Raw genomic sequence first — 26,976 nt, forward strand, 5'->3', positions numbered from 1 at the left:
GCATCCTTTCCTTTCCAGCCATATCCAGTGACATTTCATGGAATAATGTCTCGGATCACATTTTAAAAACCAGGGACTAGGTCTTCCGGAGGGATGTGGAGTCAGGAGCTCTGGGCTGGACTCCTGGCTCTGCCACCCTAATTGTATAACCTTGAGCAAATTACAACCTCCCAATATTTTATTTTCACATTGGAAGAGTGAGAACAAGACCTGTCGTAATCTGGTTTGTTTTGTGGATTAAAATGATATTGTGGCTTTCTTTAAACACTATAAAAAGTTATACAAATGAAAGGTATCATTAAACATCAGAGAAATACAGCGAGGTCAGGACTGAGCGCCCGCGGAGGTGAAAATTCAAGTATACCTTAAGTAGGTCCGCACCCAACCCCTCCCCCACCCCCGGCCAAATTCCCAACTGCTTCCCCGGCGCAGCACCCCACCCATCCTAACCCCGGTCAAATTCCCAACTGCCAAGTGACCGTCAAACAACGCGAGTCTGCTCAGGTCAACTGAATAAAATCCCCCATTTTAAGTGGACCTGCGCAGGTCGAATCTCCCTCTTTCAAGGGTCAACTGTATAAGGTTATATTAGGAAACTAACAATGTAGAAAAATAAAGAAACTTGTCCTAGCCATCCTTAATCAAAAAACTGTGTATTTAAGTCTGGTTAAGGTCCAGCACTGATTGGGGAACAAGGACGGAAGCACAGTACAAAAGTCAAAGTAGGATTAGATCTTGTTGGGTCCAGAAATGTCTTTGGTGATCATTGAATTTAGCCCTCTCACTTCTGAATGATGGTGAGGCCCAGAGCGTCAAATGAATGCTTCAAGGCCCCTCAGAGAGTTAATATTAGAAAGAACTGATTCTCATGCATTGATTGGTCTTCTTGCCAAGGGCTACCTCAATTTGAGACAAATCATGGCCTCGTGAAATGTTTAGATCTAATTAAGAGAGACGAGGTACACAAATGAGATGATCAAAAACCAAGACAACAGAACAAAATTTTAAAGCTCAAAAAATGTGGCTGATGGTAACTAGGTAAGGCGATGAATATGTTAATTAGCCGGACTGTAGTAGTCATTACAGGATGAATATGCATATGAAAATATCATGTACACCTTAAATACATGGAATTTTAATTTTTTAAAAATGTGGTGAGGTAACAGGGGCAATGAGATAGGATTGGAGGTATCTGGGGCCTTGAGGAATTTATAGCACTGTACTGGATTTGGATACTACAAGGGGAAAAATAGTTGTGTTCCAAAATAGAATTGGAGATGATAGTAACAGACTAAATGCCTGGCAATAGTCTAAATAATCGGGCATTATGGTTTTGGTGAAATATTCAACAGTAAGCATTTACTGGACACTTTCAAATTCTATGAAGTTTGTGGAACTTTGGGGAGGATGTGAGAAGTAGACAATATGTTCTCTGACTTTAGAAAGCTTTTTTTTTTTAAACTTGGAGAGAGAAGATGGGAACATAAGACAAAACTGGAGAATGTAAGCAAATAAGTATACAATGCAAAGGGTGAAATGTGTGCTTTTAAGGAAGGACTTCTGGAGATGAATCTTGAGTTATTAGAAGAACCATGGATATCATTGGTGTTTGGAAACATGTGTGATCACCTGTATATCCCCTGCTTTAACAATATACATATAACATAGGACTGTGGATGATTCCTCTTTATTAACTTTTATTGGTCTCTATTAACTTTTTAATTATTTCCCTTTTTAAAATAATAAATCAGGTTGTGAACTAAAATGCTTAATTAAATATGATTGCCCATTCAGATTGGAACCTGAATAGTGAGTGCCTGCTTTTATTTGTGACTGGTAACTTGCTACTCTTCCTCTTTCACCTCCATCATGTTCCCATTCTTCCTAGAGCGGATAACTGAGGTAATTAAAAGAGAATAAAAAGGTCAGCTTAAGAAAATCAGTCACCATTCCCTCCAGCTAACCTGTTCCTAGGTCATATAAGCTTTTGACATTTTAAGTATTTCTCAACCTGTTCTCTGCTCTATATATTTCCTCTGCCATTGCACTGAGATCGTAATCAGCTCTCACCTCATTTATGCAATAACATTGCAACTGGTTTCTCCCTGTCTCCTGTCTCTCCCTCCTCCAATCTTCAATTTCACCTCTCACACAAAATTACTTTTCAAAACGACAAATCTGCTTTATATCCCAGTGAAAATACTTCAAAGGTTCTTTTTAGCCTACAGGCAAAGTCTAAACTCCTTTGCCTGGCATACAGAACCTTTCTGATCCTGACTCCTGCTTACCTGTATCACACCTTTAGCCACTCCCAAACAAAAATTGAATCCCATCTCTAGGTATACGTTTTTTTAGGCCTCATAATTATTTTTCATGCTGGAAAGTTGTTCAGCTTACTTACTCATCCTTCAAAACTCCGTACTTTCTGATGACGTCAGCTATGTGTTTTTTTCCGAACCTTTCCCTTATAATTAATATAGCGCTTTTTAGAGGTATCATAATGGATTGTAAAGTCTGCTTTTTCTACCGAGCTGTGTGTTTCTTAATGAAGGACTTTTGCACTCTCCCTCTGTGTCCTCAGGGATGAGGACAGAGCTGGCACGTTGGTCATATAGAGGCAATGTACCTAGTGAGGTCTTCCCTCCAACTCCCTTCCCCAACTTTGAGAAGTGAAGTCAAGAGAAGTGTGGTGAGGAGTTAAAATCATCAGAGAGTGAATTAGGCTTCTGGAAAATAAAAAAGAGGAGGGAAAAGAAAGGAAGGGTAATATATGGCCTTGCTAAGATGGCAGGAAAAGGAAGTTTACCAGGAGGCAGTTACTTCTGCAACAGGAAAGGCTATCAGTGTTAAAAAGGCCCATCTATTTTCCTGTTCAGGGAAAAACAAAAGTTACCCAAATCTTTTGGATTTGAGCAGATTCCTTTCTTCCCCCTGCTCTCATGTCTCAACTAGCAGAAAGGTTTTTAATATGTGGTAACCTGGAATTGGTAGCCCAGCAGGGAGTTCACAGGTCTTGGACAAGAGAAGCCCAGCCTCAGGGGCTGGTGAAGGGAACTCAGAAACCTGCCTTTGTTCTTTAATATTTTGCCTGGGGAATGACAGATTTGACATTAAATCTCCAGAAAGCTGGTTAAAACCCTAACAGTAGGGACAAGTGGGGACCTCCAGTATACAGGTCATAATGATCAGAAAGTCTTTTGGAAACACCTGGTTGTAACCCAACCATAAAGTCACTTGGGTGGCCAGTACTGAAAAGTGCTCTGTTCTATTGGGTCCTTCCTCACAAATGGCACCAGCAAACATGTTTTGCAATATTAAGGCACAGCAGGTCACTTATTTTTCTGATTGTGAAATGAACACAGACAACGTTATTTCAGTTTAGAAAGCATTTAGGAGTTTTTAAACAGTCAAGAAAGAATTAAAAAGCAGTCAGAAAAACCATTTTATTTCATTTACTGAAAGTTTCCAATAACAAGTCTGGTTCTCAGCTAGATTAATGTTGTTCTCTAATCCTCCCCACAAGGTTTGGTCAGTACTAATTGGCAGATGAAGGAACTGGCAAGTTCAGAGAGGCCATGGGCTACTTTTTAGGAGGTGGCCAACATATGATTTGAAGTCGGGTATCAGACACCGCTGCAAATACAATCTAGTAGTGTTACCTGGGTATGCACACTTGTAAGGTGAGGAGAGTCTAAGCAGTGGGAAGGATAAAATGTATAGGCATGGGTGTGCCGAAGCACGGACCCCGATTTTCATTTATTCGGAGGATTGTCTGAGATCATTTAAACCAGTGCTTCTCTAAACCCTCGGTTAAAATAAAGAAATGAACAAGGCAACACGGCTAAGAATCCGGAGAAAGTTGCTAATAAGGCGAAGGCCCAAGAGATACATCAGGGCCGGATGCTTCATTTGCATCAGCGATTAAATAACCGCGACAGGGAGGCAGAGGCAGGTAAAAAGCAGCCTCTCCGCGTGGCCATGGCAGTTGATGTTCCTGGCACTCGGTGTTCCAGATGCTTCCTTACAGTCCGCAAGGCTGTGTGGTTCGGGCTCCATATTCCACTCATTATTGCTTCAATGTTTGTCGCGCTCGTGGGCCCCTCAGACGCAAAGCACGCCTGTGAGGGCAAAGATCGAGTTCCATCTCTTTAAAGCCAGTCATCTTTTGTAAAAGGCAGCCTCCCGTAGTCCCTTTTCCGGCCCCTCTCGAAGACACGGTCGCCCCTAGATCGCGTGCCGCGCCAGGAGGTGGCCTGTCCCCACCGCCATCCCCGCAGCCCCGCGCGTGAGGGCGCGTGCTGCCACTGGGAGCGGGCAGAGGTGACCTTAGACTACCCTGGGCCCGACCGCAGCACGCTGTGCGACTACGCGAGGCGGTGTCCTGAGGTGACACCAGCGGCGCGGCNCTTTTCCGGCCCCTCTCGAAGACACGGTCGCCCCTAGATCGCGTGCCCGCCAGGAGGTGGCCTGTCCCCACCGCCATCCCCGCAGCCCCGCGCGTGAGGGCGCGTGCTGCCACTGGGAGCGGGCAGAGGTGACCTTAGACTACCCTGGGCCCGACCGCAGCACGCTGTGCGACTACGCGAGGCGGTGTCCTGAGGTGACACCAGCGGCGCGGCAGAGGCAGCAGGCGCCGCTGATCAACTAGTTCGCACCGAGGATTCCTCTTGGTGCGTGGCCCAGTTTTCCTTAGGACGGGCTCCAACCCCTCGCTGACACCGCCTCCCGCGCCGCCACGCTCCGAGGCCTCCCCCGGGGAAGCCTCGCGTCCCTCCCCTATCGCTCGGCGCCTCTCGGCCGGGAGAGCGCGCGATTCCTCGATTCCACAGGCGGTTAGCGCCGCGGGTGGGGGCGGGGCGCGGCGCGCGGGGAGGGGGCCAGGCGCCGCCGCGGGAGAGGGGCCAGACCAGGGGGCCGGGGGCGGGCCGGCGTGGGGAGTTCCTCGCTCGCGGACCACACGCTCTGCTGACCATTCCCGAGCCAGCCTCTAGCAGTGTCGCACGCGGGACACGTCCTAGCGTTTGCTGGCAGGGCCGGTGAGGGGGAGGGGGCGAGGAGGAGGAGGGAAGGGAGATGAGTGACAGGCTTGCGAGGCAGGCTGGGAATTGTAGTTCCTAGGTCCCGTGGCCATAGCCATTTTGTAGTCGGGGGACTACAACTTCCAGAAGATCAAGGGGACCATTCTAAGGTGCCCCGGGAATAGGCGGCTCTCCCCGGGGCCGGGCATCCTGGGGTACTCGTAATCAGGAGTCTGGCTGCAGGTAGACGTGAGGGCAGTGGCGAGGGCTATCGTTTGGCAGCTGTGGGGTGAGCAGCAAGCTGGGGAAAGGGGGTGAGGTGGAGCGACCGAGCGTGCCATGCATTGAGCTAGGGAGCCTCTCTCAATTCCACTCCTAGGCTCGGCGCGCGAGAGATGCCTGAAGGGTTGTCCGGGAAGGGTCCGTCTAGGGCTCTCGGGTGTTTAGTAGACAAGGTTGAGGGGGTCCTCCTGAGTGGGCGGGGGGCGGTCGGCGCCGGGGTAGGCGGGCGTCTGGTGGCTCAGCTGTGGGAGTTTTCGGCTAGCGTCCGGAGGGGAATTATTCGAGGAGCCCTAACTTGTATAAAAGCAGAGTCCATTTAAAGTTCGGCTGGATAGCCTCTCTCTCATTGGTTAGGGGGCTTGGAAAAAAGAGACTCGGCGAGCCCTCGCTGTGGTGGTGCTGCCGCCGCCGCCGCTGGAGTTGACTCTTCTGCTCGCACTGCTGCTGCAGCACAAACGTGACTTCCAACATTTTTTATTTATCTTTCCCTTTTCTTTTCCAAGATGTAACTACAGATCAGACACTAAGGACCTTCACGTTTCGCTAATGTAGTTTTTGGAGGAAAAAGAGGGGGGAGTGAAGGGCGTCGGTTTTTTTTTGTGTGTGTGTGTGTTTCGGGGGAAATTTTCCATTATGGGTGTTTTACTAAAGTGAATTTTTTTTTGTTTGCTTCGTTCGTCTTTGGCTCTTTTTTTTCCCCTTCCCAATTTCGGATTTATTTCAAGGCGAATCGGGCTTTGGGCGAAGAGGAAGAAAAGTCGGATTACAAGATCAACCACCACCAACAACAATAAAAACCACCAGGATATTTTTTTGCAAATTTCTGACGGCTTTAAATTCATGAAGCAATTGTCCCCTTTTGCAATCAGAATTTGGATCTCAGAATGAGCAAGGAAAGACCCAAGAGGAATATCATTCAGAAGAAATACGTAAGTGCTCCTAACAACACATCCTTTGACTTGCAGTTTTAAGCAATGGCTGTGAATGTCAAGTTTATAGATAATTCTGCAGCTGAAGGGTTTTAAACACAGCGTCCGATAAGGCTGTTTCTTTTCTTTTCTGAGAGGGCTTTTCGAGCAAAGTCGTGTCTGCCTAGTTGGGATGAAAAAAACAGATTGGTGTAGAGATACCTCAAGTGAATAAATTGACCTCGAATGACACAACCATAATCTAGTTTTAGATGAAAGGCAAGGGATTTTGGTGGAGCTTGGGAGTGGGGTGGGGGCTGCGGTTCTGTAACTAAACTGCATTCTCGGGCGGGTTTGGCCCCATATTACACTTTGCATGCTAATGAGCTTGTGTTGTTATTATTAATGTTTTTCGAAAATCGTGTAACGCGTGTGTGTTGGAAGCCCTCTAAGTTGCAATCAAAGGTCCGATTATGGCGATATTGTTCCTTCCACTGGCACATCAAATTTAATGTATGTGGTCGTTTTGGCTTATCTGTTTCGCAACATAAAACAGTTGGGAATCATGTTACAGCGAATGCATTTGTTGGGATTGACTTTAATAATGGGACTGGTTTTGTTTAAAAATCCATGGTTCCCAGTTTTAGGGGAAAAAGACTTGTAATATAGCTCATGTTTTTTTACGTAGGCATCTGAGTGCATATGGGACTATGAATGATTTCTCACTGCTAACCGGGTTTCTCAAATTGGGTGATTATTTAGATTTAAATGGTTTGGAATAGTTAAATTTGTTTTGTACATAGTACAGCTACGTTTTGATTGGCATGAGGACTGTTTTTGTTTTGTGTGTGGTGTTTTTTTTTTTTTTTAAGTTTGGGGGGGAAGGAGGAGGAAGGGGATCCGAGGGATTAACCAAATATGCACTCGAGTGATCGGTCATTAGCTGCATGCTTTATATCAAAGAACTAATTTTTGAAAAAGAAGGCCAAAGGAACATACACTAGTAATACAGCGTTATAAGAAAGTTTTATTTAACTCGAGTCGACAAATTGGTGTCAGTATTTTCTCTCTTCGAGCAGTGTGATGTGTGGAATGGGAGATGACCTTAGGGGGCACTGGTTTATGTAAAAAATATATTTAATGGAAAAGCAAAATGCCTTTTTCTAGAGGGCTGATCCTAATGTACACATGTAAACTTCAACTAAGAAAGAAATGCAAGGTTTAATAATCAAGCTCTACTTAAAAAGGTATTCCCTTAAAATTTTAAGAATTAAAGTACATCCGCATTGCAGAGGGCTGGGTAGAATGCAAAGGAATAGTTTAAACTCGGGCTGTAGAAACTGCGTGGAGACACTCTTGCCTTGGAGCGTAGACGCTTTCCCAGGGCATGTCCAATTTGGGTACAGCGACAAAGCAAATGGGGTAGAACTTGGACAAGGACCGCCCCTCCGCCCCCATCCCAGACCTCGCTAAGTTGGAGAGTAGTGTGGGGTAGGGTTTTTTTGTTGCTGGTGGTCAGAGGATCGTGGAGAGTACAGTGGTCCAGCCGCAAGCTCGTGGCTGACGGCGGCTGCGGGAGGCAGAGCGTGAGTTAAGGTTCTGGGAGCGGAGCTCCGGCTCCTGCTGAGTTCCAGCCGCCGGCGAAGGGGAGGGCGTGCGGAGGTCGTGGCGGGCCAAGCTGGGGATGGGCCGGGGATGGGCTGGGTCTGGGGCTGGGCGGCAGCTCTTGGCCTGTAGGGGGCGGGCTCCGGACTCCGGGCTCCGGACTGGGGCTGGGGCTCGGGGCTGGGGCTCGGGGCTGGGGCTGGGGCTCGGGCTCGGAGCTCTAGTCTGCCCAGGGCTGGCGGGCGGGGCGTGTGGGCGGTGAGGCCTGCTGTAGTAGGGAGAGGTGGGAGTCAGGGACGTACCGGTGGGGGCGTGTCTGGGAGGCGGGGGTGCACAACTGCAGCAAACGGCCCCCCTCCGTGCCCACTGCAGAGTAAGGCCCTCCCCTGCGGCCCTGCTCGTAGATTGCTGCGCAGTCTTGAGAGCAACAGGTTAAGCCGGTGAGACGTCAGCGCGCCCCCTCTCCGCCCCCGGTTCTTCCACCGAATCGCACTCGTCTCCCCCCCCCTCCCCCCCTCCCCCCCCTTGTTCCTGGACGCTCCCGACCACCAGGGTCTGTTGTCCTTGTGACGTCACAAAGGGACGGGCCGGGGTGGAACCTCCTCCTCCCTGACGTCAAAAGTCGGGCTGGAGGTTCCAGCGCAGCGGGGCTGNCCTCCCCCCTCCCCCCCTTGTTCCTGGACGCTCCCGACCACCAGGGTCTGTTGTCCTTGTGACGTCACAAAGGGACGGGCCGGGGTGGAACCTCCTCCTCCCTGACGTCAAAAGTCGGGCTGGAGGTTCCAGCGCAGCGGGGCTGCAGGGGCGGAGGCGGAGGCCCGGGGCTGTTGTGGAGCTGGGCTGCCACCTGGGAGGAGGACGAGGAGGAGGGTGTGCTGGGCCTTTGCCTTCTTCCAAGGGACACTGAACTCCCCCCTAGGTGAGCAGTGAGCCTGTAGTTCTCAAGTGAGTGCCCCCCGCCTAGCTGTGATTTTGATCCATTGAGATGGGGAGCAGGGAGAAGACACCTTATTTCTGTAGAAATGTTTTTGCTTCTTCTGTTTGCAGGCCTGCTAATGGTGTGGCACAACTACTGTGGTAGTTGGGTCTCCTCACCACTGTTTTAGAAAAGCAAGGAAACTTAATTCAGGGAAAGCTTTGTTTTGTAGGAGGACCATGTTGTGGATTCGGCTACCTTGTCACTTTAAGTCATATTTGGCATGTCTTTGCGGGATGTGGCGGCATGCCTTTCTGGGTGATGCTGCACAGCAGCAGTTGTTGGCTCTTTCTGGAAGCTTTGCAGTACCACGGGCGCGGGGCAGGGGGTCTCTTGCTCAGCCAGCTCTATGCTATTGGGTACTTTTTAGGGCAAATAAGGGAAGACTTGTCATTGATAGATTCAGTGTGCTTGAAGAGCCACTGGACTAAGTCTCAGGATGTTCCAGGTTTAGTTCTGAGCCAGACACCAAGAGGCTTGCAATCTATTTCCTTTTCCGTAAAATGGAGATAATAATACCTGCCTTTTCTGCTTCGCTTTCTCTGAGATTATGTATGTGAGATGATGTTCGTGCAAGCTATAAAACAGTATGATCTTTCTATGTAAGGTGGCGTTATTACTCGAGCTGGTGGAAGGCAGCACATTTCCTACAATTGGTCTCAAAAGCCTGATGCCTGCCGTGTTGCCATTTAGTTTATTGTCTTAGCAAAACAGAGTTTGGGGGTGGGATGTAGATGGAAGGCTTTGGGAGAAATGATTGCTGTATTTTATATTAAATGATATCCTTGAGAAACTCATAAATTGCAATGTAATTCTCTCTTAATTGTGCTGGGCATGACTCCCACTATAATACCTTAAATAACTGAAAACATTTGCCTTTCAAACCCCCAATCCACTTGGACAATAAAAACAGTTGCAAGTTCTGCTTTATGGGTATTTTTTGCCCATCAATCCAGTATTTGGTTATTCCTAGGAAGAATAACACATGTGATATCCAGGCTTCAAAACCATTTGATCAGTGAGTGATGCTTTATAGCAGGTATGAGTTTGAAATTAAAATTTCTGTCACATGGAGCTATGAATCATGCAGTTAGCATGAAAACAAATTACCAGATTTTCAGAACAGCTCAAGCAGAATCTGTACCATTAGGCTCTAAGTTGTAAATATCTAATTTTCTGACTTAAAATGTATGGTTTTAAAAACTGGGGAAAGTTTGCATTATAAGAATCAGTAGCAGGATTTAGTATAATTATAATTACATTAAATTATAAAGAAAAAAGAAAGAAATACACCAGAGTATAATGGTAGGATTTATGAACCCTTCTTTTCCCTGCCTTATTTTACACCCAATCAAGTTATTTTACAGTTCTGGGGGCAAAAAACTTGTGCACATTATTTAATCGCTGTGTTCTTTATTTCACGGGCTTTCATGGACTGTTCACATGGTTTTCTTTCTGCCTGTTTGTAGTAGTGGAAAACCTTTCTCTTTGTCACGTAAGTCCTGGGAGAGGCAACATAGCAGCTGTGATTATGGAAGGAATACTGTTAGGGTAAGAGTCCAGAGTGGGTCATTGAAATTTGTAAGAAAAAATAAATTATGTCCAAAAATAATCCAGTTTTAGTTATTGTTACCTGGGTTATTGTTACTTTACTGTAGGCTAGTGTCTTACTTGTGTGTCCTCCATAGCCATTGGCTCAAATAGCCAACTAGAAGTATGCTATTATTTGGTACTTTGATGGTATAATGGCTGTTTCTTTTGTCATAGTTAAGGATAACCTGTTGCTGAGCTGAGGGCTATTGACTCACTTCCAAGTGCCTTGGAAATAATTCCAGTGTAACCTTAATATATACCTTACTCCAAAGGTTATTTAAATTTTCCCTCTTCAGAAAGAGAAAAACCTTTTGGAGTATATAAATGGTGTCTGTTGCATTCAAAATAGAACCATTTCTTTCTTTTCCTTCTTTCAAAGATGACATGGAAAAGTCATATTATAGTACATTAACTATAAGTTGGTAAAGGCTAAGGTGGTATTTTTAATGGAATGGTTTGCTCTTGATCATGATGTTCTGAGGACTGAGACTTCTGATATTTTTATCTGAATGTTTAAAAAGTTTTGCAGTCTAGGAAATTTCATTTATGGGATTCTGTTTGCACTCTTCCTCCTAATGTTACTGGTCCATATATAAGTGCCCCCCAGGATCACAGTAACAGCTCTGCTAACCACACTCTGCCTCCCCAATCTTCTCTCCTGCTGTTGGCTGCAGAACATCCGGGCTGTGAAGCTCCTGGCCAGTGGGCAGCCCTGGGTGTGTGTGCCTATGTCCCCTTTGGCTCCCACCCATAGCAGGCTTGCCAAGTGTCAGTTGCTTCCAAATCTGGTTATTCCAGTTAGTCTTGTTATTGAAATTACAGTTGAATATTATGTAATCCTTTGAATGAGTGTGAAAAGACAGCTGATTTCTATGAAAACTTTAAGATGAATGTTTTGGGAACATTTGATAAAAGTGACTTGCTAAAAAAAATAAGGCTGTTAAGTTAGATGTGGGCCTGACATTGAAAAGACTTGGGGAAAAATCTGTACGGATTCTGGATGCACATTACTTTGCAAGTGATTAATTTTTCAGCATCAAACTTCATTCCCTTCCCAACAAACTAAAAAGTACATTTATGCTTTAAGTTAAAATGTTTAGATGTGTGTAGATGTATATGTATGTATACACCTATACACACTTTTTTTAAGATTTATTTATTTATCTTTAGAGGGGAAGGGAAGGAGAGAAATAGCAATGTATGGTTGCCTCTCGTGCGTCCCCTGCTGGGAACTGGCCTGCAACCCAGGCATGTGCCCTGACTGGGAATCGAACCACGATCGTGTGGTTCATAGGCCCGTGCTCAGTCCACTGAGCTACACCAGCCAGGGCTACACATTTTTTTTTTAAAGGTTTTCTGCTGGATAGACTTTACATTAGCAAACCAACTTCTGGTCCCTATCACCTCTGATAGAGTGCTTCCATTTCATTTAGTCTTAGTCCCCCCAAATTAATCTAGACACCTTATCTAGTTTATACTGTGTAATTTACCTGAGAGTGGTCTTCCTGAGTTAATTTGTGTTGCTTTTAGAGTTAAAAAAATTGTGTCATTCACTGGATCGTAGGGGACAGAAAGATTAGTGATTTTATGCCTAATTTATGTGGAATTCAGAAGCTTGTGTGTGTAATCCAGCAACTTTATTTTCTTAGTTAAGTGATGTTGCTGAAGGTCTGTTCTATTTCAGATTTGTGAGCCTACCTGTTGATGGAAATGAGACAAATTGAGTCTGTTCTTTTAGTTGGAATCAGTTATCTTGTTTCTTTTCATCTCCCACGTCAGTCTTCTCTTCATTCTTCTGAGACTCCCCCCACAAGCCTCAGTTGCTTGTCCAGGCCCCAGTCTTTGTGTCTCTGGTTCCTTTTGTCCATAAAGCTTTTTCCATATTTGCCTGATCATTGCAGGCTTCTTTCACTCAAGCAGGTGGCAACTTTGGTTTTCTAAAGCTATGATATAGTATTGCTATTTGTCTGCTTTTGGTAGATAAATTGAATGTGATTTTTCTTATCCTTTTAGGTCTCGATTTTTCTTACTCCTTTAGTCTTAATTTTTCTTGGGACTTCAGTCAACTCTATTGGCTTTCTGACAGCCTCATGCCTTTCAAAATGAGTTTTTCTTTATTTCTCATTCGGAATAAAATCATTGAAAGTAGAGCTGAACCTTGTAGGAAGTGGCAGCACTGGCCGCACACCCTGTTGCTCCCTGTCCAGTAATCCTGCCTGCTTCCAGGACTTCCTGTTCCTATCACCTCTTGCAGGTGGCTTTTATCTTCCTTGTTTTCTTAGGATATCTAGAATAGGAAATGTCCTGTGTTTTACATAGGTAGATCTGGCCCCAGCGGGTGAAATCTAGGTTGGTCACCTGAGTCTGGGTTTCTGCCACTGTGGATCTTTGCACAAGTTGTATTGTTCTGGTGAGGATGCTGCCTTCTCGCCTTGGGCTCTCTTTGCCATTTGAAGAAATGTGAAAAGAGCTTGGATTGTAGAAGTCTAGGTGGCCACACAGCACTTACCCTCCTCAGGGCATCCCGGTCAGTTCTGAAATAACTATCCACATTTATTGTTTCCACAGTGAGTTCACACTATGAGAGTCTTAAGTCCATTTTACAGAAGCAAATAGACATTGGCCTGATAGTTAAAGGCTCACTTTTTAGTCCAGATGAAATAGAGGAAAAATGATCAGTGTGGCTACCAAAAAGGGGAGAAAAGCTCATCATATAATAGGGGCTCTGGCAGCCCCTGTAGAGGATTTTTGCTTGAGAAAGTTGGGGAAGCCCTGGCTGGTGTGGCTCAGTGAGTTGAGTGTGTTCCTGCAAACCCAAAGGTCTCCATTCCTGGCAGGACACGTGCCTGGGTTGTGGGCCAGGTCCCTGGTTGGAGGGTGTGCAAGAAGCAACCAATTGATGTTTCTTTTGCACATCCATGTTTCTCTCCCTCTCTCTTTCTACTTCCTTTCCCTCTCTCTAAAAACAAGTATATAAAATTTTTAAAAAATTAAAAAGAGAAAATTGGGGAAGTTAAGACAGTTTGTCAGCTTCCAAGAACAGAAGGAGCCTATCCCTCTTGAGAGCATGTTTGTATTTGTTGTTTTTTTAAACACCAGTTGGTGGAGCTACCCCCTTATCCCCAGCTGGCTGTCTCCTTGAGTCCTCATTGGAAAAAGAACTTGAGATCCCAGTACCCCTTGGGACTGGCTGGTGTGTGCTCTGTATTTTTATGAGTGGCCACCAGCCCACCCTCTCCTTTGTACCTGAGGGCCAGCATGGGCTGCATTAGCTCTCCAGGTTTCTGAGAACCCGTTTGATTTCTCAGGGCTGTAACAAATCGGCTCCTATACTTTTTCTGGCACTTGCATTGTTGCCCCTGACTTTGCTGCTTAGGGGGCCATGGGGCACTGTGGGAAATCATTTGCCCTCAAATCCTCACCAGGGTCTGGGCCATCCGGTAAACAAAGGCTGCCCAGATATGTTAATGAGGCAGCATGAGTAATGGAAACATTATACATAATTACTCACATATTCATAGGATGTATGAATATGTGTTAGAAAGGGGAACCCTACTGGCAGAAGTTCTTGAGAGCTGTTCTGGAGAGCTGGTGCAGCCTAAAAAGCCTAAATCAGGTTTTAAGTTCTAATTTTGTAAGTCGGTCAGGCTCCACCACCCATGAAGAGGAAGACTAGTGAGCATTGAAATATTCTCAACAGCAATGTTTAGTTACCATGAATCCTAGAAGGTTAATAAACTACATAGCCACAATTTTGTCCTCCCTGCTTCCAATACAGCTCTTACCTCGTGCACATGTTTTCTCCGATGCAACCTGGAATTCCTTTCCTGCAGTGTTTTTTGGGGGCTGGGAGGAGGAGTGAGAAAAGTGGTTTTGTGGGTCTGTTTTCCATTGGGAGGCCCTCTGGTTTGCTGGGACAGCAGCCCAGGTATCTCATGACTGAATCATCCAGAATGTGGGAGACCTTTTGGCGCCTTGTTTTATTGCTCTCTTTTTACATCTGGGTGGTTCTTTCTCTATTATTTCCTAACCACATTTTGGTTAGGACTTCATCTACTCTGGTTGAGTATGTTATCTCTTGGTTCTCATTCTACCAGCTGTTAAAGTATTTGGTGCCTGTGGGGGCAGAAACAGGTGCCAGGAGGAAATGAGAAGGGATTAGGGCTGAGCATGTGTTTCTTGCATTTATTCCTTCTATAGTTTGCAGAAAGGGGACTGAATGAATGCTTATTCTGTTAAGCAGCAGTTGGACATAAAACTTGGAGAGTTTTGGGCTTTATGCAGATGCCTTATACTACTGCACTTCAGAAATGTTAATGCCTCAGATTTGAACAGGCTTGTTTTGGACATTGGATGGAGCAGAAGTAGGTTTTATAGCTGTTCATATGGGAAAAAACACAATCATTAATTAATAAATAATAGTGTACTCTGTAGTGCATTCTCACAACTGTAAAACTACTTTTGTCCCATCTTGTATATAAAGTACCTCTGTGATAATAGGCAAGATTGGGAATCTGATTTGAGTTCAAGATGACCCTGGGCAAGGCACATAACCTTGCTGAGCTGCTTCCTCATCTGCACAACTTGTCCGTGTTGAGCAACAGGCTTGTTGCTGGGAGAGGCGGTGAGATTTTTGGCGTGAAAGCACTTCATAAACTGCGAACTACTGCACAAATGTTCAGGGTATTATTACACAGTTGGAAATCACCAACCTGGAGACATTGTGCCTGCTGACAGCCTTCCTAGCTGACCCAGAAATAAATGAATCAAATGAATTCTGTACTTTGCCTTTTAATAAACCAAATGAATAGCGACAGATACTCTGAAATGCATTTTGGTATATAGGACAAGGCTTTAAAGATTAGAAGGAGATGTAATCGCTTTCCACCCTTCCTGAATCTGTTGGTTATTGAATCTCTTTTGTATTGGCCAACACCTGACTCACATTCTTGTCTGGGGGTGAATTAGAAAGTGAGAATTAAGATTTGAGTGGCACTGAGTCTGTGCACAGAGATGTTTAAACTGGATCCTGGAGCAGTAATTCTTTAAGAATCAAGTCTAGACCAACTTTTATTGTCAGCATAGCATAAAATGCCCTTTTAGTTCTATCCCGGGCCTGCCCTGCCACCCATTTCAGTTCAGCTGATCCCAGTCTTTGCACACCCTGGTGCCTCAACTTGCTCAGTCAGTGAACAGGTGGCCTGAGGCGCCCACCAAGCCCGACTGAGGTCTGACGGGACAGCCTGCCGCCCTCTTCCCCGGTCAGGCAGAGCCAAGCCCCTTTTCTCTGTTGACCTGACTCTTCATGTCTACTTCTAGGTGCTGGAATTACTGTTTACATGTGTCTTACTTACCCTATTAACCCTCACGAGGAGGGGCTGAATTTTATGTCATAAATTTTATGCCATAAATTTTATGTCATACAGTTGGGAAAGAGTTCCTGAATGGAAGCTTTTAGAGTATTAAAAAAACCCAAAACTAGTGGTGTGAGAGAATTGCTGTGGATCTAGTGGGAAAAGATGAACTTTAAACTAATCAGTTTTATACCTGAGAAAACCTGCAGTGTCTAGTACTGTTAAGCGACCTGCCTGAGGTTGTGCAGTTTATCAGTGACACACCAGGACATGAAATCTAGTCCTGATACAGTTGGAAGGCCTTCGGAGATGTCTCTTCCTGCCAGGTGGATTCTCGGTTATCCACGGTAACTGCAGTAATTGATTCATTTTCACAGAAAGGTAAAAACTACATGTAATCCTCATAATTAGGCCAATCTCCTTTTTTTCCCTTTTGAGAATGGCTTTTTTTTAAAAAAAATTAGAAATCATTTAAATCAGGCAACTACACAAAGATAAAAACCATCGCAATTGCACGGACATTCTTGTACTCGTAGAAAAATAATTTTCTATATGTGGGTTCATACTCAGGCACTGTTCTGTTAACATGCTTTTTGCATTTATATGTTATCTCAGTTATCAAAATACCATTATGCATTATTTTAATGCCTAGAAGGCACTCTTTCTACCAGACAGTTTTCCTTGCTCTGTTTGTTGTTGATGGCCTTTTCACAGTTTGGGGAGAGTTGTATCAAATGACGTGTACAGTATGCTTTGCCTGTATCTTTTTGCACTTAATCCCGAATTACTCAAAGTGGAATTAACTGACTCAGAAGTGCTTGTGTTTACATTTAGAACCCTCTTACCACATTGCTGTCTTGGAGAAAGTCTGAACTAATTTACTGTCCCACAGGTAGTACATATGAGGCCATAGGATATGTTTGTTGGCTTTTAAAAACCAAAAACAAGCACGTGTAACGAGTAGTAAAGCTGTCAGTTAAATTTTATTTAAGTTCTATTTTCTTTCCTTGTTCTCTAGCTTTAGAACTAAGTAAGATAAGATGTGAAAACACTTTGTAAAGCAAAATTGCCTTAAGCACACAATGCGTTATTAGTGAGAATGACTGTAGTGGCAAAGTGAAGAAGAGTCTTTGTAATTGTGCAGTTACACATTTTACACTTAGGGAATGCCTTCTTTGTGAGAATGTAACATACTTTTAAGGTGACTCATTGTTTTCATATGTGATTTTAGCTTTGTTTGTAAGGTGTGGGGTTTGTATAGTTTCAGAGGTCTCATTGTGCACTGGCTTGGAAGACTATGCAGTTAAATACGCCAAACAGCCCTGACTGGTGTTGCTCAGTGGGTTGGGCATCATCCTGCAAACGAAAGGTCACTGGTTCGGATTTCTGGTCAGGGTCCATGCTTGGGTTGTAGGCCATTTCCTAGGTTAGGAGTGTGTGAAAGGCAACTGATAGGTGTTTTTCTTGCACATAGATGTTTTTCACCCGCTCTTTCTCCTTTCTCTAAAAATCAAATAAACAAAATTTAAAAAAATTAAATACAGTGATATATTTGCTTACTATGCTCTGATACTGTTAGATGTTAGAAAATAGGATCTTGTCCTCAGGGAATTTATAATTTAGCTGACAGCAGGAATGCAAAACACTGGGAAGAGAGTGGGTGACCTTGGATAAATCACTTTGCCTCTCAGTTTCTACATTTAAGAAATGGGGAGAATTATACCTTCTTTACTGGTATCTAAAGGTCATTTGGGAGAGACAAATGTTAACATGTGAAGTGCTTTCTAAATTGTAACTTATCTAGATGGTATCATTCTTACTAAAAGTCCCACAGGTCTTTGTGACTGTAATTCTCTAACCTCAAGGTTGAAGAGGGCATATGGTTTTTCTAGGTCATCTTTGCTGATTACAGCATATCCCAGTTTTCTGAGGAAGAGGATGGAAATGAAAACCCTATATAGCTGCTCAGCACTTTCCTTCTCACTAAGGTTTGCTTTTTCTTCCTAACTAGGGAAAAATGGAGTGTGATCTTTATAGCCAGACATGTTTGATTGTTCAGATGATGGATTTTTTTTATCTTTTTTAACCCCTTGGTATGTGGGCATGAGATGGTTGTCATAGTGCTTCTAAAGAGTGTACTTCTTGGTGTTTAAGAGAGTACCTTCAGATAAACTTCTTCGGCTTCATTTTTAATTCTTCAGTCAAGAAGCCTGTAGAGATGAGGTAAAACTCAATGTTTATTGGTTTTACCCAAATTGCTCATTTCTGTTCTTAGGCTGCTCCGAGCACTACAGCTCTGTGTTCTATTTTGAGCTTGTAATAATGTCTTGATGCTGGAGGATGAAAGAGCCAACATGAATGGAAGGCATTTCATAAGAGCCATGGTCTGGAGTCCCAGTTAAATTGGTAGCACATGGTTTTCACCTGCCTTGAAACAGGGCTTTGGCTGTGTTGTCTTGCTGGAGCCGTCTGCAGCCGCACTACAAAACTTGGTCGTACACGTATATGCCTCGGGAGTTTTCAAACTGATGATTCTGAGTGGCAGAGGCCACCCGCTTTGGGAGATACTATACCCAAGATGGACTTGGTTTCTTAATAGAACATCATGAAGTGTTTGGTGGGGCTCTGAGTTATTCGTCAGAATACAGAGTCCACCTATGTACAGAGTTACTCCTGTGCATTTAGGAAGAGGGCTGCGGGGGTTTGGTGGGGGATGGGAAGACCTGGTCCTCTGTTAATGAGACTAATTATTTTAGTGTGGTTTTGTTTAACATTCACTTCTACCTGCTCTATAGCAATATTTTCAAGACAGCTTATTTTATACATTATACAGGGTCCGGCATAACTAAGGCCTGCTTGCGCGTGGTTGGTAGGGTAATAATATGGGTGTAATAATTTATAGTTTTAATTTGAACATTTCACCTAAAATATCTTATGGTGTGCTTGAGTATGATCTTGTTATGTTACAGAATGACATGGTTATGATTTTGTAACAAGGGATTTTGTAATAAAAAGGGCGTTATTTGTGCCAGAACCCTGTACAACCACACCTCATTCCAAAAAGGAATTATGGCCATAATGAGCCGTCATCCTTGGAGCAAAAACCTTTTGCTTTGGTCTGACTTAAGTTCATTTTCTAAATCTGAAAAGTGACAACCAGGTTAAAATATCGGCAGTGAGAAGTTGTCTTTCTCAGTCCAGCACTGTTTAGGCTAAGTAGCTTTTTGTTTTTGTTTTTGAAAACTTGACCTAAAACTTAAATTAAAGGCAAGTTTTGTTAAGTAGTATTGGTATTGACACCCCAACAGAATTTTTAATCTGAAAGAATTTTAAAGATTTATGAAAGTAATCCCCAGTGGTGATTACACCCTCAACTGGCAGAGATCCGATTTCTGTTTAAATGCCAATAGAGTTTATCACTTTTTTCCCATAGTTTAGGGGCCAGGGAGGGTCTGGGTTTAATAATGAAGTTCTTTGGTGGGGGCAATTGATTCAATATTACAGCATAATTCAGTGTTCTGTGTCTTTAAAATGTTTTCAGATACTCATTCTGTATCGTAATCCTTAAAACTGCTGTTAAGATTCTAGACTGTTGTGGTTTAAATTTAGCTGGAATCTGAAAGGTGGCTGACAGAGTGAATGGAAACAAACCTTTAAAAACACACACACATTTGGCTTACTTGTCCATTGTCCTAAAGTCTGGGCTGTGGGCATATTCAAGCCGTGGGTCAAGGCTCCTGGTCGAAGGGGTTGGAGAATGCTTATTTTGGTTCTACTGAACTTCCCCACCTACCCCATCCTACAGCTCAATATAAACACCATCAATTAGTCCTACAGAAATTCCTGCTACAAATATGGACTTCAAAGCTTCATGATATACTATATTCTGGTCTAGATGAGAAGCACACTCAGTTGTACTTGAGGTAAATCAGAACACTAATGATGCTAATAAAGTGGGTTTTCTTTGTCTTTGGTAAGTTGGAAAGCATGGGGAGTTGGGGGGGGGTGGGTCTGGCTTGGAAAGATCTGAAGCTGAAAAGTGGCATTTTGTTCTTTTCTAATTCTGCTCACTGCTCTGAGTGATAAGATCACTACCCCAACACTGACACGGCCTGAAATGAAACAGGTTTTCTACTTAACTGTCCTTTTTTCCTTTTCTCCTTCTATGGGACTTGATGAAGTTGTCATGTTCTTTTCTTTCCAAAATTTATTGGAACAGTAGGCAAAGCCTCTTGGTGGGGGAGAGTATAAGTAATGATGATTGTTAAGAACAGTCAGTTTACCTAGTCAGGCCATTACCTTTGGCTTGCAAAAGCTTTTACAGCCAAACATTGTTTGCTTACAGTTGTTTAATACAAATGAAGGCCTTAATGGTACCTTTTGTGAGAGGAGTCCTTTTTTGTCCACAGAGGTCATCTCAGTAAAGAGCAGAACACCTTGCCCAGGCAAACTGCTTGTTTCTCTGGACAGGCTTTATATATACACGATCCAGGGAAGGCCCGGATGGTGGTTCACAGTTGCATTTTTCCCCCTTCTGTCAACAGCAAGTAATCCTGTCTGCTGAGTGCTAAAAGACTTTTAAAGTTGATAAGTAATACTTAATTTGCTTTTGGAGTTTCCTCCTTCTAATTGCTTTCTGTCCAATTTATGAATTCAAAGATGGATTTCAAACTAATTTAAGGGACTTGTCTGAGTTGGCAGTGACACTGAATAAATATATCTAAATGGTAGATTCTCATGTTCTTAAAGCCCACAATATAGTTTTAGGAAGGCTAAAGTTGGAGTTTTTATTTTTTCGGAGATTCAAGTTTCCCCTCATGGTACTTTAGAGCCCAACTACAGTATATACTCTCAGATATTCTTGGCATATGTCCTTTCCGCTGTATCTTTAGCAAAGTGTCAGTCCTCCTTAGCCTTTTTTAAAAAACCCTCTTATATCCCCAACTTACTCTGATTCTTTTGGCAGTTCAACTGTTTTTCTTTTGGCATTTCTGTGGTACTTTAAGACAAAGGCATCTTAGGCATCTCATTCTTTTCCTGAGTGATTTTGGATGCAAATGCAAATTTTTCCCCCCATTAACAATTCAGTGGTTTTTAGTATATTCCGAGTTGGGCAACCATCACTACTGTTCATTTCAGAACATTTTCGTCACCTGAAAAAGAAACTCCATACCCTGCTGGCAGTCACTGCTTATTTCATCCCAGTTCCCCCAGTCTTTGGCAACCACTAATTTACATTCTGGCTCTATGAATTTGCCTATTTTGGATACTTCATATAAATGGAATCATACAATATGTGGCTTTTTGTGACTGGCTCTGTCACTTAGCATAATGTTTTCAAGGTTTGTTTACATGTTATAGCATGTACTTTATTCCTTTTTATGGCCGAATAATATTCTGTGGTAGGGATCTTCCACATTTTACTTATCAATTCATTTGCTGATGGACTTACAGGTTTGTTTCCACTTTTTTGCTATTGTGAAATATGCTGCTTATGAGTATTTGTGCACAAGTTTCTGTGAGGATGATGTGTGCCCTGTTCTTGGAAAACCTTGGATTAGAAAACTGCACATATGCATTATTGCTAAATTTATTTACTGCTGTTGTACTAACCCGCTAAAGCTATTACTCGCAGCTTTTGTCTTCGAGCCTCCTGTGTTTTGTTCAGCATTGCTACACGGACCCCTCTCCTTCTGGGGCAGCTGCCTTGCCTTGGAAGGGCGGGGCCCTCATTTTCCTCACAGCCTGCTGCCCCTCTTCACTGTGCCCAAGAGTGGTCTTATTTATTCTGTCCTTTTGCACACTGTAAACTCTGTTTTCATACATTTACCTTAGAACCAGATCCTCCATTTGCTTAAATATGAAAAAATGGTGGGACTTTGAATTTCATCACTGGATGAGTTACTTTATGTTGGTGCTCAGGTGTTTTTGGAGATAGTTGTGGGTCTTCAGTTGCATCCTCACGTAGCATTTACCACATAGTTTTTTGGGAGAGGTAGAATTAAGGAGAACGCTGGCTCCTCTGGGAATGCCAAGGAGGAGGAGGAACCATTTTCCTGCCTTTCCTGTAGTTTTGAGTTTCTTGTGGTTACCTATGTTAACATTCTTTGGCAAAGCATTATGGGGAATAGAACCAATATTTACCTAGGAATTCTTCCTGATATTCGTGCTCCCTCCAAGCCTTCTTTACCTATATGAAAAAATACTTAACAAAAGACCATAATGAATTTCTTTAAGAAATGGAGTTCTTTTAAGGAAGAGGGATGGTGTCATGTTTACTTTTGACTTTCTGAGTTTTACGAGATTGATTTTTTCCAAGTTGGTTCGAAATTGTTGTGGTGAGACTGTCCCCTTATTTGAGCCAGGTGCTTTTTGTTAATTTTTAAGTGTTCAGAGAAAGTATCGAGGCAATAGAGGAGAGCCTGGGCACTGAAAAAGTCATGTGACCCGAGGGCCTTCTAAAGGATTCAGAGAAGGGGGGAGAGTGTGCTCTACACCCGCAGGAGAGAACATCTCTGTGTGGATGACCTGGCTTTTTCCTGAGGGTCCTGGTAATATCGACAGCCAAAGACCAGTGTGTCTGTCAGCATTTGGAATTTTATTTATTGCATAGTGCTCGAAAGTTCAGGGTCAAAAATTTCCTTCCTAATGATATTAATCATGCTTTGTCACACTTCAGTTTTTGTGGTGCAGCATTCTGTTCCAAATTGACTCTTGTGCTCAGGTCATTGATTTGGCACATCTAATGGAGAGCTGTAGTCCATATTTTTTTCTGTAGTGGTCGAATAACCAGGAATTTTCAAGGTTATGTACTTTCTCCTCAATTTAGAAGGTAGGTGTGAGTGACTGTGTGTGTGTGCATGTGTGTATGAATATCTGAGAAGTTACTGTTTTAAACTTTGCATTGTTTAACTGGAAGTCTGTGTTCTGTTCTGCCAAGCTGCCTTTGTGTGGTGTGCCCATAACCTGTACACATACTTATGCTATTTCAAAAGCAAATGCCACATCCCTCCTACTAAAATTGCTTATTAGAGCTAATTTTAAGAACTGAGTTAGAACTGCCCAATAATGTAATGCAGAATATTTCCCAAAAATGCCTAGGTTAACAATGATAGTCTTGCTGTATTGTGCAAAAAAGGCTTCTGTTCAGACCCAGCTGGGTTTCAGGCTTAATTCATTGCTCTATGGTGGGATCACCACAGCTGCTGTGGGGCCTTTACAAATGCAAAAAAGCTGTCAGTGTTTGTTTCATCAGCTGCATAAGTGATGAGGCCAAGTTGAGGAATCCATTCCAATGTGCAGTGTGCAGGCTGTAGCTATTATTGTTTATAGAATTAGTGTGTTGGAGCTTTAAAATAGTTGGCGCACCGACCGTCCTTTAAAAGCACAAGACTAGGGAACAGGACCAGTTGGTTGTCCCTGTAATGTTGGCCGGATCCAGCCCTGCTCTTGTCTTCAGCAGTTAGGGATCCAGTCTGTGCTGTGGGACTGACCCTCTTTTGGACAAGATGAGGGTGCTGATTTCTTGTCTCTTTGGTTCTGCATCTCATATGTTGGTTTGTATTCATTTTTGGAAGTTATTTAGAATTCCATAATTGTAATTGAATTTTAAAGCCTTAATCATCCTCCCTGCTCCAAATAGGTATAGGATTGTCAGCTGGGACTACAAATGGCTGTACAGTAACATTCTGGATTCAGCTGTATGGGATTTATTTTGTGGAGTGATACTGCTTTGGGAATTACCTTCATTTCTACCCATGGATACAGAAGTTATGGCTACTTCTTGGCTGTAGAAAGAGCCACTGGACAGGTCAATTTACAGTCATTTAGGGGTGTCCCAGCAGGGGCCATTAGTGAATGTTGACCTGCTGTAGCCGTGACAGCAAGTCCAGTTTCTATTAGGCTGGGCACCCATGCGGTTGGGGCCTGCATCCATGGTCTTTCATAGGATAATGTGAAATGGTCCTAGCCCCACTTTATTTTAACCTGATTTATTTCCAGCCCCCTTCTCAGCTTCAGAGGTCTTTCTGAAAGTCATGCTTCATGGAAGCTGGAGGGCACTGGGCGGGGGGGTAGTCTGTACAGGTTTTAAAAGTGCAGCTTGTCGGGTCTTGCAGCCCACAGGGATGAGTAATGATGTTTCCTTCCTCCCTGCTGGAAAGGTCCCAAAGTGCTCTCCAGTGTTCATAAAAAAAGATGGCAAGAGGCTCAGGGTCTCCAAATTATAGGTCAATATTGATCAGCTTTGTCTCAAATAACTGCCATATATGCTTTTCTTAATTCCTTGATGTCTCTGTGTTTTACCCTACAAAGTATCTGGAGCTCAGGACAAATGGGTTCAAGCATCCCCTATGGTATTTATGCCGATTAAGCAGAGTCTGGGGAGTCTTGTGCATCTCTTTCAAAGAGCTCTTTTGAGGGGAGAGAATGGTCTCTGAAAAGTATATTTTGACTTATATTTAGAGAACTTGCAACAGAGAACAAGTAAAAATATGACCTTAGGCCTGGCTGGTGTGGCTTGGTGGATTGAGTGCTGGCCTGTGAACTGAAGGGTTCCTGGTTTGATTCCCAGTCAGGGCACATGCCTGGGTTGCAGGCCAGGTCCCCAGTAGGGGGCACATGAGAGGCAACCACGCATTGCTGTTTCTCTCCCTCTTTCTCCTTCCCTTCCCCTCTCTCTAAAAAATGTGAGCTTAGGTTTTTTACCTTCTTCTTCACGTAGTCTGACTACCGTCACACACAACGTGGGATAGTAGCAATGAAAGTGGAAATAGCAAAAAGTGAACTTCACATCCTCTCCCTGTGGGTTTGGGGGGTGGGGAGAAGACTAATTCGCTAGGCCTCATAAGGAAACAGCAGTTTCATGGTCATTGTTCTCCACCTAGCAGGGCTTGGTTGCATTTCAGGAAACACCATTGCCCAACTGATTTCTCCTGGCTAGGGTATTGTATAGTTCCAGCTTTAGGAATCTTTTATCAAAGCTCCTTCTGCTTCTTATTGATTTATCTTGAGGCAGAAATGTATTCTTATCTTAGTTTGTTTGAAAGCACTGTATTCTCTGTTTTAAAACAGTTTTGTGACTACATATGCAATCAAGCAAGTGTGGGTGTGCATGTGGTCTGTATGGATGTGTGAGTTTGTTCACGTGAATGTTAACTCTTGACCCCCAGAGGCTTATCCTTCAAAATAAGGACTTACCGCTCTGTGTAAGGATGGCAGCTGCCACTTCTAGCCGAGCACCCGGGAAGATCACGGGCCTCATCTGAAGGCAGCCTCAGTGCTTTCCACTGTAACACTGGGGTGCAGCTGCCCCACTGAGCAGAGGGTAGGCGTTTGAATATGTGTGCCCTATACGTGGTAGGCACTACCTTGCACCTGCATGTCACTGTGACTTCCTTTTATTTTTATTTATTTTTAAATATATTTTATTGATTATGCTATTACAGATTTCCTGTTTTTTTTCTTCCTTTTATTCCCCCTCCACCCTGCCACCCCCCCAACCCTCCAGCAAGCCCCCTGCTTAGTTCATGTCCATGGATTGTAGGTATAAGTTCTTTGACTTCTCAGTTTCCTATAGTATTCTTAGCCTCTTATCTATTTTATGCCTATCAGTCATGCTTCTTATTCCCTGTACCCCTCCTTCTTCCCTTCCCCCCATCATTGCCACTTTTTAAATATGCTTTGAGGGAGGGTCTGGAATAATACAGACACATTACAACTCGCTGGATGGCAAACTGTTAGTCAAATTATTCTCCTTTGGCTGTGAGGAGAGATGCTGAGCTCAACACTCTGAACATAAAACATGTGTCCACAGAGAGCCTGGGCTTCCTGAATAGTCATTTGTCTGACCTCAGGGTCCTCCACCCATTTAAGAAAAACACACAAAAAAAGGCCCTGGCTGGTGTGGCTCAGTGGATTGAACACTGACTGGCCTGTGAACCAAAGGGTCATCTGTTCAATTCCTAGTCAAGGGCACATTCCAGGGCTGGGGGCCACGCAAGTGGCAACTACACATTAATGTTTCTCTCCCTCTTTTAAGTAAATAAATAATATCTTTTTCTTTTAAGTAAATAAATATCTTTTAAAAAATAAAAAAGCAAGCCCCAAAGAGATGGGTGAGTAGCTCAGTAGCATGCAGTGTAGGAGTAAGTGCCTTTTTGCACAGAGACAGAGATGGCTGGCTCAGAGATCTGTGTGGGGAAGCAAAAGGCCTGGGGATGCCAGCATCTGGGAAGGGAACGCCTGAATCCTAACCCAGCTGTAAGGGTGTCAGTTGTGAAATAGTCCAGGAAGAACACTCTTCTAAGAATCAGGTTTCAAATGATGGTAAAATGGAGACAGACTTGGAGTATTCTGTGAATGGAGTATGCTGGTTCTTTCTGGTGAGTCTTCTGGTTATTGTTTCAGCCTGTGCAGAAACTCTTTACAGGAGGACATTTCATTGGTTTTCCTGTCTTCCAAAGTCTTCTGGAAGGAGTTTTTCACTCAGGTCTCATTCCTGAGAACCTTAGAGGGCCTCCTGGCTGTTAGTCCGACAGTTCCTTGTTACTGGGCTGTGTGCATCCCCTGTAGGGCTGTGCATTTTACCTACAGCCCCGGAGGATATCGTTGTATTACTTGGGACCCTGGGAGTAAGCTCTGTTCATCTGAGGGTTCAGTGGCAGGAGAGCTGGTTCCATGGAGTGCATATTGACACAGCCTCCCAGCAGGCTTGTGGGTCAGAACTTAATGCCAGAGTTATAGAGGGAATCAGTCATTTACACACTCTGGACTCTGGGGGGATGCATGGTGGATAATAATGAAACCTTTGCTCATAACTGCTTATCTGGTTACTGGAAATTGTGGTACGGGGTGGTGACTGCCACTTTTTTCCTTCTCTGTAGAGCCCATTACTGATAAAGACATTTAAAACAAAACCTCCAAACCCTTCTAGATGGCGTTTTTGATCTGAATTAGCTTTTCATAATGGCATAGCTAGATTTTCCTATGTAAGAACTCTTAACAACACAACTGAAAAGCTCATCTTTGCGCCTTTACTATTGTTGACAGTAGTTATCTTGCTGCTGCTAATAGAAATGAGAAAGTTCGTTTTCCAAAACGATTGTCATTTCCTTCTTGGGAGTGCAGCTTAACTCCAGGACTTCATTTAGTCAGAGGAAAATGGTTGCTACCTCCCTGTTAAGCTTCTTTCCATTTATCCAGTTGTGACTGAATGACTATTGGGGAGGCCTGGGGAGATG

General features: G+C 43.7%; 1 protein-coding gene across 1 annotated transcript in view; it reads left to right on the forward strand.

The window, feature by feature from the left end:
* The first annotated feature begins 5,154 nt into the window (after window positions 1–5,154).
* Window positions 5,155–26,976, forward strand: part of JARID2 (jumonji and AT-rich interaction domain containing 2) — a 257,383-nt gene continuing 235,561 nt past the window's right edge. The window contains exons 1-2 of the mRNA XM_037037987.1: window positions 5,155–5,261; window positions 6,026–6,229. Coding sequence (XP_036893882.1) covers window positions 6,185–6,229 — 45 coding nt within the window. The 5' untranslated portion in view covers window positions 5,155–5,261; window positions 6,026–6,184. The remainder of the gene's footprint in view (window positions 5,262–6,025; window positions 6,230–26,976) is intronic.

Source organism: Sturnira hondurensis, unplaced genomic scaffold (assembly GCF_014824575.4).
Source record: "Sturnira hondurensis isolate 20B ecotype Veracruz unplaced genomic scaffold, ASM1482457v3 Scaffold0023817, whole genome shotgun sequence".
NCBI classification, from domain to species: domain Eukaryota; kingdom Metazoa; phylum Chordata; class Mammalia; order Chiroptera; family Phyllostomidae; genus Sturnira; species Sturnira hondurensis.